This window comes from Dipodomys merriami, unplaced genomic scaffold, assembly GCF_024711535.1.
Source record: "Dipodomys merriami isolate MVZ:Mamm:240054 unplaced genomic scaffold, mDipMer1.0.p SCAF_122, whole genome shotgun sequence".
NCBI lineage: Eukaryota > Metazoa > Chordata > Mammalia > Rodentia > Heteromyidae > Dipodomys > Dipodomys merriami.
In genome coordinates, this window is record NW_027202516.1 from 566,542 (window position 1) to 583,093 (window position 16,552).

Sequence of the window (16,552 nt, forward strand, 5' to 3'; positions counted from 1 at the left end):
ACAAACAAGCACTTTGTGATAATTAGGTGCTGAGTATGAAACCTTTGGTTTTGTTTTAGTGAGAGCCCTAGGTAAGGCTGAATTAATCGCATTTTATGGAATGTTGCTTGTAGTTCTTTTATCTGTAATGAAAACCAACAAGCTTATGTATGTAATTTGCAATCTGGAATAGCTGCCTAGCATATATAGCAACCTGAAAATGTGTGAGAAGGTTTACATTGTAATAATAGTAAAGTCATAAATAACTTTAATCATAATGTCATTACATAGAGGTTGACATCTTTTTCAGTTATCTTTAGTTCTAGAACTCTATTTTAAGGAGTGAATGAGAGGTACTGCTCAAGTAGTGGAGCATCATTCATGAACAACAAAGCTGAGCAAGCGTGTGAGGCCTTCAGTTCAAGTACCAGTACTGACACAAAAAACATAAATGTTTTAAAGAAAGCATTCTTATGAGATGGAGGCAAAAGTTTTACCACTTTGAGGCCAGCCAAGAATACATAGTACTAGTTGTGAGAAAGGGAGGGGAAAGGGAGAGAAAATTAAAAAGGGGGAGGGGAGGGGTGCATCTGGAGATCTTCATGTTAAGTAAGCCAGGTTCAGAATGACAAAAGTCCTATTTTTCTCACCTGTGTGTCTTTGTGATTCTGTTATGTTAATAGATACACACAGAACATGCTTTCAGTGTGGCATTGTTTAGGAAGAGAAGGTAACATAGAAATCCATTGTGTATACATGAACCTGGCACAGTGAAACTCACTGAAAGCGGCTGAACATTTGAATGAGGAAGAGGGAAAAAACAATAAAGGCAGTTACTCTGACTAAATATAATGTATGCATGCGTGAAATACGAAGATAAAGACGCTTTGAACAATTAACATACTCTACAGTAAGGGGATAATAACAGGAGTGCAAAACAGGAATGGGGGAGCAGCTGAGGGTGGGGATGAACATGCAGTGAGCACTGTATACACGGCTGTGAAAACGGCACAATAACATCTTCTGAGCATGTTCTAACAGGAGCTGGGGGAGGGGAAGGTGATAGAGAATGGGTATAGTCAAGACGCATTGTATACATGTCCCCGAGACAGCCAATACCTACTAATAAAAATGTGAAACAATAAAACGTCATGGTTATAATGCTGCCATTTTTAATTCAGTTAACATGAATGTTACCACTTTATAGATAAAAGTTCATTAAGTAGTATCAGTTTTATAAGGTTCAGCCTAACTTACCAGAAGTTCTATAAACAGCAGTAAGAAAAAATAATTTATTTTTATATATTTAATTGTATTAAATATACCAAGTGTTACTTGAAGACTGTAACATACTGATTTCTGTATTAAATGGATTTGCAAAACCAAGTCACTCTATAATGTAATCATTTCCTTATATTTTAGGAAATCATTTTCCTTATTTCTCACAGTGCTATCTTCATTGTGTAGAATATTTTTCTTCCTTACCATGGCAAAATAATTGTTTAAAAAAGCCATCATAGAGTTATTGAATTACAGAATGTACTTCTGGACAACAATCATTAAGTTAAATAGGTAATTTTGAAGTTTATCATCCAATTACTGTGATAATTAGAGTAATAAGTACTTTTTGCTTACTTAATGAGAAGCTATACACCAGAACTTAAGGCTAAGTTGCTAAAACACTAAGATTCTTTAGGGGTACTCATTGTTGCAAATTAAGTAATTCATATTTTAGCATATCTCTATGTTCAAATATTCAAGTAACTGGTTTGCAAACTTTCTCAGATATTATTCCTAGCTGGGGAACTTAAGCTTATTGCTAGACTTAATTTCACGATTCATTGTTTATGAGTTTGTTTTTAACTGAATACAAGAAAACTTACTTGACAGAACGATTCAGAGGTTTTATACTTCTATAATGATTTAATTGCTTCAGTGATTCACATTTTATAATTTAAAAGAGTGATTCTTGATATTATCAAACAATTTCAAGGTTATTACTTAAGAAACCTTACAATTATAATAAAGGTGGTATATGACAAACCTACAGCCAGGATTATACTTAGTGACGAAAGCTAAAGCCATTGCCTCTAAACTCAGGAATGAGACAAGGACATCTACTCTCTCTACTTCTCTTCAATTTAGTATTAGAATTCCTAGCTACAGTGATAAGACAAGGTGCAAACATAAAGGGCATCCAAAGAGGGACATATGAATAAAACTCTTCTGCTTTGCAGATGACATGATCTTGTATTTAAAGAACCCCATGGACTCCACTTCCAGATTACTTGAGCTGATCCAAAACTTTGGCAAAGTAGCAGGGTATAAAATTAACCCTCAAAACTCAATGGCTTTTCTGTATGCTAATAATGAGAAGAGCACAGCTGAAATCAGGAAAGCAACTCCTTCTGTAATAGCCTCCCACACACACACCCACAAAATACCTAGGAATTAACTTAGCTAAAGAAGTGAAGGACTTCTATGATGAAAACTTTAAAAACCTGAAAAAGGAAATCAAAACAGAACTTAGAAAGTGGAAAACCTCCCATGCTCCTGGATTGGAAGGCTCAACATCGCGAAAATGGCAATACTTCCCAAGGCTATCTACAAATTCAATGCGATACCTATCAGTATTCCACCCTCATTCTTCAAGGAAATAGAAGAGGCAATCCAAAAATTCAAATGGAACAATAAAAGACCCCGACTAGCAAAAACGCTCCTCAACGGAAAGAACATTGCTGGAGGAATATCAATACCAAATTTCAAACTCTATTACAGAGCCATAGTAATCAAAACAGCTTGGTACTGGCACAAGAACAGACCTCAGGACCAAAAAAAAAAAAAAGTAAGAAAGACAGCCTCTTCAGTAAATGGTGCTGGCAAAATTGGTTAATCACCTGTAAAAAAACTAAAGCTAGATCCTTATATATCACCCTGGACCAGAATCAACTCCAAATAGATCATAGACTTTGAAGTAAAAGCAGACACCCTGAAAACATTACAGGATGGAATAGGAGAAATGCTAGGTTTCCTTGGCACATGCCAAAATTTTCTTAATAGAGACCCAGAAACACAACAAATCAAAGAAAGGTTGGACAAATGGGATTGCTTGAAGTTGCAGAGCTTCTGCATGGCAAAGGACATAGCTAGCAAGATCAATAGAAAGCCCACAGATTGGGAGAAGATCTTTACTAGCCATACAACAGACAAGGGTCTCATATCTAAAATATACTTGGAACTCAAAAAATTAAATCCCCCAAAAGCAAATATTCAAAGAAACAACTGCCCAATAAATAAGTGGGCTAAAGACTTAAAGAGAAACTTCTCTGAAGAGGAAAGAAGGATGGCCAATAGACACATTAAGCCATAAAAGAAATGCAAATCAAAACAACACTGAGATACCACCTCACCCCAGTTAGAATGGCTATAATCAAGAACTCTAACAACAGATGCTGGAGGGGATGTGGACAGAAGGGAACCTTACTTCATTGTTGGTGGGAGTGTAAACTTGTTCAACCACTCTGGAAAGCAGTGTGGAGGTTCCTCAAAAGACTCCACATAGAGCTCCCCTATGACCCAGCAATCCCACTTTTAGGCATTTACCCAAATGATCACAAACAAGACCACACTAAAGCTACCAGCACAACTATGTTTGTCACAGAATTATTCACCATAGATAATATATGGAACCAACCCAGATGGCCTCAGTAGTAGATGAATGGATCAAGAAAATGTGATATATATGTATATATGAATATATGTATGTATACACACACACACAATGGAATTCTATGCCTCCATCAGAAAGAATGACATTGCCCCATTTGTTAGGAAATGGAAAGACTTGGAAAAAATTATATTAAGTGAAGTAAGCCAAGCCCAAAGAAACATAGGTCCCATGGTTTCCCTTATTTGCAATAACTAGTATACATCTAGGACAAGCAGAAAAGATCAAAAGCTATGTCCATATGACCATATAAGATGATGCTAAACGAAATGAACCCCAAGACAGGGACACGAGAGGTTTGATCTTTCTTGTTGTTTTTATTTATTTTTTTTCTTGTTGTTTTTATTTATTTTTTTTCTTGTTGTTTTTATTTATTTTTTTTCTTGTTGTTTTTATTTATTTTTTTTCTTGTTGTTTTTATTTATGTGCTTATCATGCACTGTGTGATTTTTTTTGTTCTTTTGGATGTTCTTCCCCATGGTATAACCCCTGCTTTCACTTTTTGATTCCAGTGCCCTGCATCTAATTTGGGGAGGGGAAGGGAAATAACAAAACGCTGAAATATAGGACACAGGTTGACCCATTGTAGCAATGAGATGTACAAGACACTATGTTGAAAATGAACTTTACAACTTTGGGTGGGGGGAGGGAGGAGTTGGGGAGGTGGGGAAGGAAGGGATGGTAGGGGAAAAACAAAGGAGGGGATAATAATGCTTGATAGGAAATGCACTCATTACCTTACTCATGTAATTGTAACCCCTCTGTACAGTATCTTTACAGCAAAAATATTTTTTAAAGAAAACAGAACAGTATATAAATTATAAAAACAAACTTATAAAAATTAAAGGTACTTTCCTCTAAATACAGTGGGACTATAGTTTACAATTTGTTTAGCAATAAAGTACAATCTTTTATAGGTAATGGCTACCCTTGTTAATCTTCTACTCATATTATAGTTTTATTTAAAATAAAAATGTAATGAGTATTAGATAATTCATGTTATATTGCTTTAGAGGAGATAAGGGGACTGAATTTTTCATGAATAGTCTGTTTAGCTATGTGATTGCTTTTCACCCAGAAAAAAATTTTGCTTATATAATCCACATACTTATAAAATTATTGAGAAGACATGGTTTTGCAATGTAGGGTGTACGTTTTGAAAGCAAAGACCAAGTTGTTTTGTCTTCTTTCGTTTTCATCTACTTTTTTCCTTCAATAGATGTATAATGAATGTTTGCTACATGCTAGATGTGATGCATGGAACAATAGATTCAGAAAATACCTTTCTGGAGAGATGGCAGTAGATAATTGATATATAAAACCAAGAGGGCAGGACCTCCTGGTTTGAATCAAAGAGAGGTCACACCCCTTTACTGGCCATGCCTGAAAGCTTGGAAACAGTTTCTCAGGAACACTGTACCTAAAAGACAGCAGGGATGGCCATTCCACCAAAACTGCCTCTGCAGAGATGTCCAGAGGCAAAACTGCTACAAATTTTACTTCCAGTACCACTGAAAGCCTAACTCTTGGCATGAATCTTGCTGGAAAGACAGTTTGAATGTTGGCAATAAGCAGCGGCTCAGCAGCAATGCAATAATCTGTCTCTCAGTTATTAAAGACATTTTCAAATGGTGTTTACATTATGCCATCCACCCTCCATTGCCCGGTTAGTCCAGGTTTGTTACACCCACCCACATATTTTTTTACAGATTATTCACTTTTCTGTAAATTCCTATGATTTCTTAATTTCTGTTTTAAATCAGCAAAAATCACATGCCACAGTGTTACAGCAGTTTCACATGTCCATGTATGTGTCTAGTGCTTCTTAAACAGAATTGCCTCTTCCATTATCCCTTCATCCCTTTCTCCTTACCCAGATCCCTGTCACATTCCCCACTTCCTTCATTACATGCCATTGTGTATTATGACTGAATTTGTGTTCCATCCACTCTCCTCCTTCTTGCCACCCTCAATTCAAACTATGTCTCAGCTTCCTGATATTCACTTCCTGATATTCACTGTATTAAGTTGTTAGTTGTTCAGTGTTTACTCCATGGAGTTTTACTACTGTACATCTACACTATAAACCTGTATATATCCATGTTTACATGAAATGTATTTTGGGTCTAAGATCCACATATGAGAACACACACACAGGTACCCTTTGTTGTCCTGGGCCTTGTTTACTTCCCTCAGTATGATTTATTTTTCAATCCATTCATCTGCAGTAGAGCCTGTGGGCTCTTTTTGTAACTGCCCATCAGAAGCAGTGATGCAGAGGAGCTTGGTGTGCTAATGACTCTGTTGTATCTTGTCATGGAATCTTTGGATAAATGCCCAAGAGTGCTATCACTAGTCCTAGGGTCGCTCTGTGTTGAGTTTTTGAGGAATTTCCATACTGATTTCTGCAGCAATTGCACTAATTTACACTTACTTCCTTCAGTCTATACAGATCTTTGCCAACTATACATCTGACAAAAGTCTAATAACTACTCTATTCAAGAAGCCAAAAACTAAAAATAAACTCCAAAGAATCAATACCCCAATTAACAAACGAGCAAAGGAGCTTAGCAGACACCACTCAAAAGAAGCAGCCTATATGACCAATAAATACTATGAGAAGTACTCAATATCCCTGGCCATAAAGAAAATGCAAATCAAAGCAGCACTGGGGACCCATCTCCTCACATCAGAGGGGACATGGTCAGGAGCACGGTGGGGAGGACTCATCTCACAGCAGATCAGACGTGGACAGGAACACGGTGGGGAGGACTGATCTCACAGCAGATCAGACGTGGACAGGAACACGGTGGGGAGGACTCATCTCACAGCAGATCAGACGTGGTCAGGAGCACGGTGGGGAGGACTCATCTCACAGCAGATCAGACGTGGTCAGGAGCACGGTGGGGAGGACTCATCTCACATCAGATCAGACGTGGACAGGAGCACGGTGGGGAGGACTCATCTCACATCAGATCAGACGTGGACAGGAACACGGTGGGGAGGACTCATCTCACAGCAGATCAGACGTGGACAGGAGCACGGTGGGGAGGACTCATCTCACATCAGATCAGACGTGGACAGGAACACGGTGGGGAGGACTCATCTCACAGCAGATCAGACGTGGACAGGAACACGGTGGGGAGGACTCATCTCACAGCAGATCAGACGTGGACAGGAACATGGTGGGGAGGACTCATCTCACAGCAGATCAGACGTGGTCAGGAACACAGTGGGGAGGACTCATCTCACAGCAGATCAGACGTGGACAGGAACATGGTGGGGAGGACTCATCTCACAGCAGAGCAGACGTGGTCAGGAACACGGTGGGGAGGACTCATCTCACAGCAGATCAGACGTGGTCAGGAACACAGTGGGGAGGACTCATCTCACAGCAGATCAGATGTGGTCAGGAGCACGGTGGGGAGGACTCATCTCACATCAGAGCAGACATGGAGAGGAACACGGTGGGGAGGACTCATCTCACATCAGATCAGACGTGGACAGGAGCACGGTGGGGAGGACTCATCTCACAGCAGATCAGCCGTAGTCAGGAGCACGGTGGGGAGGACTCATCTCACAGCAGATCAGACGTGGTCAGGAACACGGTGGGGAGGACTCATCTCACATCAGAGCAGACATGGAGAGGAACATGGTGGGGAGGACTCATCTCACAGCAGATCAGACGTGGTCAGGAGCACGGTGGGGAGGACTCATCTCACAGCAGATCAGACGTGGTCAGGAACACGGCCGTGGTATGCAGTGGCATTTTTGTGCTGCAGTGTGTTTTGGGTTTGGTTTTTCCCCTAATATACCCTTGGCTACACAGGTTGACTTCAGTCATTTGAACCAGATCCGCTCTGAATGAATACACTTGTATTCATGTTTTACCTTTGGGTCTTACAATGGAAAACATGAGTTTTCTTCTAAAATGTGATGCTATTCTGAGCCCTGACTTTTATTTGCCTCTTTTCAGCTGAGCAGGTCAGAAGGCCTTGTGGACTTAGGCAGTGGACCTCGAGTTGTCCCGTGCGGCTCTGCTCTGAGCAGCAACTGCCCAGGAGGAGAGGTGCACAGCCATTAGCACAAGTACATCAGTGCAGTTCTGGTTAGACAGCAGAGCACTGCTCCAGTCTAAACCTCAGACCATCTGAACCTCAGGACTCAGCATACTGTTGTCTGACGGCTAGAGTGCTGAAAGACATTGATAGAAATGGAAATTGGAGAACCTTGTGATAACTGAGTCTTTTCCATAAATTATGAAGTTAATAACCTCTCATGGCATTCTAGGAAAAAAAAAAAAAAAAGACTGACGTGCTCCCAGAGATCTAACTTTAACTGTAGCCTAGAAGCACTCTGTAATTAACTACATTTTCTTGTCACCACCAAGCACCAGGTTTTATTATGTTTATTAATATAGAGCTTAGGATGTCCTTTTTTATTATGTAATTTCCATCTTAACAGAAAATTAATACAACTGCTCATGATTCAGATTCACCTGCTTTGAAACCTACATCCCATGAAATAGTTTCTTCACCAGAAATCATTAGGGGAGTTTTGAGACTTGTACACCTTGGGAAATTATGTTTCAGTTCTTCTCACTAAATGCGGGCAGATTTGACAGTATTGTGGCTTTCAGACACCTCCCAGTGCTGTGTGGGAGCTGAGAGCGGGGCTGAAGGCCTCCCTGGCTTGGGAGAGCCGCCCGCGGGCCCGCACGCACGCAGCCGTGGGACCGCACGCACGCACGCACGCAGGCCGTGGGTCGCACGCACGCACGCAGGCCGTGGGACCGCACGCACGCAGCCGTGGGACCGCACGCACGCACGCAGGCCGTGGGCCCGCACGCACGCACGCAGGCCGTGGGACCGCACGCAGCCGGCCGTGGGACCGCACGCACGCACACAGGCCGTGGGTCGCACGCACGCACGCAGGCCGTGGGTCGCACGCACGCACGCAGACCGTGGGCCCGCACGCACGCACGCACGCAGGCCGTGGGACCGCACGCACGCACGCAGCCGGCCGTGGGACCGCACGCACGCACGCAGCCGGCCGTGGGACCGCACACACGCAGCCGTGGGACCGCACACACGCAGCCGTGGGACCGCACACACACAGCCGTGGGACCGCACACACACAGCCGTGGGACCGCACGCACGCAGCCCGTGGGACCGCACACACGCAGCCGGCCGTGGGACCGCACGCACGCAGCCGGCCGTGGGACCGCACGCACGCAGCCGGCCGTGGGACCGCACGCACGCAGCCGACCGTGGGACCGCACGCACGCAGCCGGCCGTGGGACCGCACGCAGCCGGCCGTGGGACCGCACGCACGCAGCCCGTGGGACCGCACGCACGCAGCCGGCCGTGGGAAAGGGCGCCGGCTGGCATCTCCCTCGGTGCAATGGGATGGAAGCCCAGAGGTGAGAGGGCAGAGCTCCAAGGAGAAAGGCTGAAAAAGCAGAACAGAGTACCCATCATCACCTACTGACCAAACCTCCGGATGCCCAGCAGGCAAGGAGACAATCAATAACCTGCCCCTCGCTTAGTCTTGCAGATTGCTGTCCAGGGCTTCTGGATTTCACCGGCTGTGCTCACTTCTGGGGTGGCAGAATCAGTCAGGGCCGTCAGCGTTCCGACGTCTGTGCCAGCTGTTCACCTCGTCACTAAACCCAGGTCTCGCGGCCATCTTGACATTGCAGTTGTCACAGAACTGTGTAACCATGAGCCAGGCTATGGCCTCATAAACGTACTGCCATTTTCCAATCCCTAAAATGTGTGAAGAACTGAACATGCTCATGTGTATGGCCTTTGCATTTGTGTTCACTTGATTGCTGTACAGTTAATTTCATATTTAAGTATATACAACCTACACAAGTTTCTCTTTATCTGTTCGGCTTAAAAGTTAGAATTAGCCTCCCCAAAGATTAATTTGCTAGCACTGAGTTTTAAGGAAGGTATTTCAAACATACAGCTTTCAGCCACCTTGCTGAATATCTGCATCCAGAGGGGAAAATTGCTCTATAGACACAAAGTGATGACGGAACTCCCTGTTACACAGACACAGAGCGAGGATGGAGTGCCTTCTGTACCCAGGGACCTTCCAATAGCTTGCCTGAGTGCCACTTTCTGAGAGCTGGGCCCAGGTGGTGAGCTGAGCCCCACCGTGCTGAGCAGAGCTAGGCCCAGGCGGTCAGCTGAGCCCCACCGTGCTGAGCAGAGCTAGGCCCAGGCGGTCAGCTGAGTCCCTCCATGCTGAGCAGAGCTAGGCCCAGGCGGTCAGCTGAGCCCCTCCATGCTGAGCAGAGCTAGGCCCAGGCGGTCAGCTGAGCCCCTCCATGCTGAGCAGAGCTAGGCCCAGGCGGTCAGCTGAGCCCCTCCGTGCTGAGCAGAGCTAGGCCCAGGCGGTCAGCTGAGCCCCTCCGTGCTGAGCAGAGCTAGGCCCAGGCGGTCAGCTGAGCCCCTCCATGCTGAGCAGAGCTAGGCCCAGGCGGTCAGCTGAGCCCCTCCATGCTGAGCAGAGCTAGGCCCAGGCGGTCAGCTGAGCCCCACTGTGCTGAGCAGAGCTAGGCCCAGGCGGTCAGCTGAGCCCCACCGTGCTGAGCAGAGCTAGGCCCAGGCGGTCAGCTGAGCCCCACCATGCTGAGCAGAGCTAGGCCCAGGCGGTCAGCTGAGCCCCTCCGTGCTGAGCAGAGCTAGGCCCAGGCGGTCAGCTGAGCCCCTCCATGCTGAGCAGAGCTAGGCCCAGGCGGTCAGCTGAGCCCCACCATGCTGAGCAGAGCTAGGCCCAGGCGGTCAGCTGAGCCCCTCCATGCTGAGCAGAGCTAGGCCCAGGCGGTCAGCTGAGTCCCTCCATGCTGAGCAGAGCTAGGCCCAGGCGGTCAGCTGAGCCCCACTGTGCTGAGCAGAGCTAGGCCCAGGCGGTCAGCTGAGCCCCACCGTGCTGAGCAGAGCTAGGCCCAGGCGGTCAGCTGAGCCCCACCATGCTGAGCAGAGCTAGGCCCAGGCGGTCAGCTGAGCCCCTCCGTGCTGAGCAGAGCTAGGCCCAGGCGGTCAGCTGAGCCCCTCCATGCTGAGCAGAGCTAGGCCCAGGCGGTCAGCTGAGCCCCACCATGCTGAGCAGAGCTAGGCCCAGGCGGTCAGCTGAGCCCCTCCATGCTGAGCAGAGCTAGGCCCAGGCGGTCAGCTGAGTCCCACCATGCAGAGCAGAGCTAGGCCCAGGCGGTCAGCTGAGTCCCTCCGTGCTGAGCAGAGCTAGGCCCAGGCGGTCAGCTGAGCCCCACCATGCTGAGCAGAGCTAGGCCCAGGCGGTCAGCTGAGCCCCACTGTGCTGAGCAGAGCTAGGCCCAGGCGGTCAGCTGAGCCCCTCCGTGCTGAGCAGAGCTAGGCCCAGGCGGTCAGCTGAGCCCCACCATGCTGAGCAGAGCTAGGCCCAGGCGGTAAGCCACACTACTGGTGGGAAGAGCTGGGTGGAATGTCCATCGCCATGTTTTTATTAATTGCTAATAGGCAACCATTCTTCCAGTGTGAAAAGAAGATGGAAGACACCCTGACAACCTTGTCTACGCTGAAGAAAGTCATCTATGCGCCACCCAAGGTTAGAATTCTGTTGAAAGTACAGGGAGAGCATCACATAAAGCTTACAAGAAAAGGAACAAGGAAGAAGCTACTCCAAGAGTATACTCGTCAACGAATTGCTTACATCCTGATGAAATTGTGTGTGTGTGTGTGTTTCCTTGGGCTTGAACTCAGGGCCTGGGTGCTTTCCCTTAGCATTTTCACTCAAGGCTATGTCCAGCTTTTTGGTCCTAATCTTAGGAGCTGGGATTGCAAGTGTGAGTTGCTGGCACTCAGCTTTAGTTTTTGTGTTGGTTGTTTTTTTTATTATATATTTTTCAAACTGAACTATTACTGTGAATCCTTGTATGGTTACAAGAGATCATACACAGAGTGGACATTCTGCGTATTTTCTATTGAAAGCCATTAGGCTGGGAAAGGAACATGTATATGAGCATTAACCACACTTCATAAAGGAGTCAGATGTCAAGTTCCAGCTGATCTATTTGTACGCTTGGTACTATTGAAGGTCAGTATTTGCAATTTGCCTCCATGCCCAGCACTGCAGTATTTGATGAAAAATGTATGAATCTGACCATTATAATTAAGTTTTTCTAGACAATGATTTATGGTTTTTATTGTTCTTGGCTTTTTTCCTTTCTACTCGATTGCATTAGAATATTGTACCTTATTTCCTTTATTTACTTGTTGTCTTTTAATATCCACTGACCTTTTACAAAAAAAAAATAAAACCCAAAATAGGATAATACCAAACCCTAAATCTGTCCCTAAGGTTGGTTTGATTTTAAAGTCTTCAGTGAAAGGGTGGGTATGGAGCAGTCACACTGGCATTGCATTCCATTCACACTTCCAAACATTTTTTTTTTTTCTGGAAACCATAGTGACTCGCTGACATCTAGGATCATTTTAATTTCCTTTTTGAAAAAAGAGTTTATATTTTTTAATATTAGTATTAGTTTGAACTCTAAGAGTTTGCTAATATTTGACCATCTGGCCTTTAAAATTTGAAACAATAAGGGATAGTGGACAGGTAAAGACAGAACTGTAGAGAGACTTACTCTTATTGCAATGTAGTTTGTGCACCTGTGGGGTATCACGGTGAAGCCCCCTGGGAACACTTAATATCTTACTGTGGCTGAAAAAACAATAATGACCAGCACAATCTGTTGAGGACAGGAAGCAGAGCCAACAGACAGTGAAAGTGAAAGCTGTGGAAATGGCTTGGGAAAGGAGGGGACAGAGCGTGAGGGAGAGTGGTGGAGGGGGTGGGAATGGCACGTTGTGTGTGTGCCATTGTGGATCCCTTCTTACACAACCAAGGAAGCCAATAAGATATTTTAAAAATACTGAAGCCAGCCCAGCACTGTGGCTCACACCTGTAACCCTAGCGACTCAGGAGGCTGAGATCTGAGGATCACGGTTCAAAGCCAGCCCAGGCAGGAAAGTCCATGAGACTCTTGTCTCCAATAAACCACTCAGAAAACTGGAAGTGGCGCTGTGGCTCAAGTGATAGAACACTCGCCTTGAGCTGAAGAGCGCAGAGACAGTGCCCAGGCCCAGAGTTCAAGCCCCACGATCAACAGAAAAGAATATTGAAACCTTGAAATTTCCTTAACCTTTTAGATGGTAAATTCAGTATACACACACCCCATTAAGCAAACTCAGGGACACAATAAAATATTTTAGGGAAATTTATTTTCTAAAATATGTGAGCTCTTCTGAACTCTTTTGTGTCAGGATTTCATCGTCTTTCCTAATACATTTTGTAATTGAAATAAAAGCTGCGCATTTTTGCGAAGTGCCCTGTGATGCTTTGGGAGCAGAGGCTGGAGCCCACAGCCTGAGGCCTGCAGGACAAATGCTAAACTCAACCCCTAGGACCACGTGACATTCTGATACATGCATACATTGGATGATGTTTAGGTCTGTGTAAATATGTTTTCTCAAACACCCGTTCTTTGTGGTAATTTTGTATTACTGTAAAGATGCTGTGTGAGGGGTTACAGTTACATGAATGAGGCAATGAGTAAATCTGTTGACGCACATTGTGGTAAACTTCGGTTTAGAGCTTTTTAAGGACAGCCTGCAGCTTGCTAGCACCGTCTGCACGTACCTCGGCAGGCCTGATCTCCTCAGCACGCACCTCGGCAGGCCTGATGTTCTCCTCCGTCCCTGTACTTGGCCCTTCTTGCCAACCCCTCCCTGTGTTCTTCCTCCCTTTTCTGAGTTACAGATACCTTTAATCACCTTTGCCTCTAAAAATCAGTACTAAACCCTGTGTCAGCACACTGGAAATAATTTAGTGGGTTGCGCTACCATTCATCTCTTTCCAAATCTGTTTTCCGTGGCAGGATGGTGACTGTTTGAAGTCAGCCATGACAGGAATATTCACACCACAGATGGAAAGGGCTAAAAGCCAGGCTTTGCTCTTCCATTTATTATCCAGAATTAACAAAACTAGGGAGAAAATGTTCTTCATTCAGAGTTATCTAAGAAGTGTATTTTGTTTATAACCTTTAAATTAAGTAGAATACAAAATTGAGGAAAGTTATATGACCACTGTTACTTAATCAAGAATACACTTGCTCATATCACCAACAAGTTCTGACATACATATTTGAGATTGCAGTTTCATTTGACTTGCCAGCGTAAAAGAGAATGTCAAATAGCTTTATCTCAGATTCAAAAATATTCATCAATAACATGAGCATCTTCTTTCTACATTAGATTATAACCAGGCAGTTTTCTGTGTTGTGACTCCCTGGTACACTGTCATGGCAAAACTATGATAAAACCCTAGAGTGGATTTTGCAGGAATTCTTAAGTCACAATGAGTGAACAAAGGTTTGGACAAGAGGAGGAATGGAGATACACTCCAGGGAAGGAAGAGCGAGAGGGGAAGGGAAGGTAATTGAGATGGATGCACTGAAGGAAAGGAAAGCTGTATGGTTCATGGAGTGACTGGTGTCTAGAATGATTATTGCCAATGGCAAATCTGCATTTACTTTGTTAAAGAAGTTTAGTTAGATACTCAGATTTATCATGCAGCATTAGTAATATACAAGATTTTCAAAGGAAAAGCTATTTTAAAATCCGTAAATTATGGTTTTAGTTTCACTCAGGATTCTACATAAATCTCACAATAGATCTGTAGTTTTTTGATATATTCAGTTTAATATTCACTCTTGACTCATGTAATATTCAGTGTGGTGTGAGCAATGTAAGTCTAGTAAACCAGGGCGTATGATCGGTAGCCATGCCTGAGAACCAGCCCAAAGCCACACTCTAACCAAAGGTGGGGGCCGTGGCTGCAGTCATAAATCACCGGCCTAGCTAGTATGCAGTCATGAGTCTGAACCCCAGTACTGCCAAAAAGAAAAAAGAAACAAAAACCTGATTTACCGTAGGTAGATCACAGTCAACCAAAGTGATTGCTGATACGCGTTTCTGCCACCCTGTGTTTCAGGCCTACGACGATGGCTGTGTGGGTGACTATGAGGCCTATGACAGCAGCTACGCCACCCCGACGCAAAGGTAAGCGCCACGGGAGCCTGCCAGTCCCCGCAGCTGACCTCCTCCAGGTCTCCCGAATTCCTGAGTTGCTCACGGGACGGCAGAGTCTGCCCTGAGACCGGTGAGTGCCTCCCCAGTCAGCTCACCGACCAGAACAGGCTTACGTGTGGCCAGTGGTATTACCGTGTAGAAATTACGTTAGAGACACTCGTCCAACGGGATTTACTTTCCTAAAATGTAATTTTGATTTATAAAATCAAATATGAAGGAAATATTACTGGCTCCTGACAACAGAAAACATCTTTGAATAGCTTATGAAATAAAAAATTCCTCCTTTTTTTAATCTACCTTTATGACTGTTGATAATCTCTCTTTAGCTTGACCCCAAATTCATGATTTCATAACAGTCAGACCCGTTTAGTGCTAGTTACATACAGGATCCACCCGAGTCAGCCCAGTGTGACTTCCGCCAGGGTTAAGACGTGGCAGGCCTTTGTTGCTCTCCCAGAGGCTCTGGGAGCCTCATGAGCCTCAGATTCCACGTAGCGAGGGCTACAGCCATGAACCACGGGCTCCTGGCATGTTCGCCTTTTTTACATGAATATACTTTATATACAAAGATATTTTCTTTACACTTCTGTCTTCTCTGGTCCCTTTCTTTTCTGCTAAATTTTCTATGTCTAAATTCTTCTCACCCTCCCATTCCTGGATCAAAAGCTAGCTCTTCCCATGGCTCTTTCCTCGACACTTGTTTCTACAGACCGTCCTTCTCTGCTGGCTTGGGGAAAGCTTGTGTGTCCCTTGTCACACTGCTGTTTGCTCAGATCCTGTCCTGGTGTCTTCTCCTACCCTATCGTAGAAACAACTCTGGTTCTTTCACAGGCCATGTGGTAAATGGATGTAAAAAATGTTCAGTAGTATGCAGACTCGAAATCTCATTACTCAGAGAGGATTAAGCAGCAAATTCATAATTATGTGCGTTATATTTCCTGAGCAGTGTTTTTCTCAGAGCTGAATGTTAAGGCAAAAGTGACAGAAAGCAGGTCATGAAATTATACTAATGCACCAAATTACAATTATAAAATGTTTGTTTTGTGCAAAATCATGCCCTCGGTGCTAACATAGTATCTGCCATACAAGACATTGCCAATAAAGATTTGTTCAATAAGTTAATTGAAAATGAATAAGTGAGCCAGGCGCCGGTGGCTCACACCTGTCACCCTAGCTACTCAGGAGGCTGAGATCTGAGGATCGTTGTTCAGAGCCAGCCTAGGCAGGAAAGTCCATGAGACTCTTAGCTCCAGTTAAGCACCAGAAGTGGCGCCGTGGCTCCAGTACTAGAGCACCAGCCTTGAGCACAAAAGCTCAGGGACAGTGCTCTGGCCCTGAGTTTAAGCCCAAGACCAGCACAAAAATAAAAAATGCATTAATGAATGGAATATTGTTCCAAAATCTCAGCAAGAAAGGCAGCAATAGAAATGATGGCCACTAGGAAATCGGCAGCAGCATAGTTAATGTTTTCCTTCATGTTGTTTCCACTTTTCCAACTGGACCAGAAGGCAGATTCACAGTTCAGTTTGGGATACAACTCAGGGAGAGAGGGCTTGCCTAGCATGTGAGGGGCCCTGGCCTTCACCCTCAGCACCACAGAAAATCTGTTTAAGTAAATGTTTGTTAAGTGGTGGGGCATGCCAGAGCATGTAGTCACCATGCAATGACAACTTAATATTTGATGTTGCTAATTTGTGTGAGGGTT

General features: G+C 44.7%; 1 protein-coding gene across 5 annotated transcripts in view; it reads left to right on the top strand.

Annotated features, from left to right (window-relative positions):
* The window catches only part of Khdrbs2 (KH RNA binding domain containing, signal transduction associated 2), a 309,495-nt gene that overhangs the window by 206,161 nt on the left and 86,782 nt on the right, over positions 1-16,552 (top strand). For 4 of the 5 annotated variants that reach the window (XR_011370892.1, XR_011370891.1, XR_011370893.1 and 1 more), the window contains exons 7-8: positions 11,231-11,302; positions 14,750-14,817. Coding sequence is in view for 2 of the 5 variants with exons in the window: in XM_070017225.1 (XP_069873326.1) it covers positions 11,231-11,302; positions 14,750-14,817 (140 nt within the window). In the remaining 3 variants the exon portion in view is untranslated. The remainder of the gene's footprint in view (positions 1-11,230; positions 11,303-14,749; positions 14,818-16,552) is intronic. The other variant, XM_070017227.1, reaches the window with a different exon arrangement.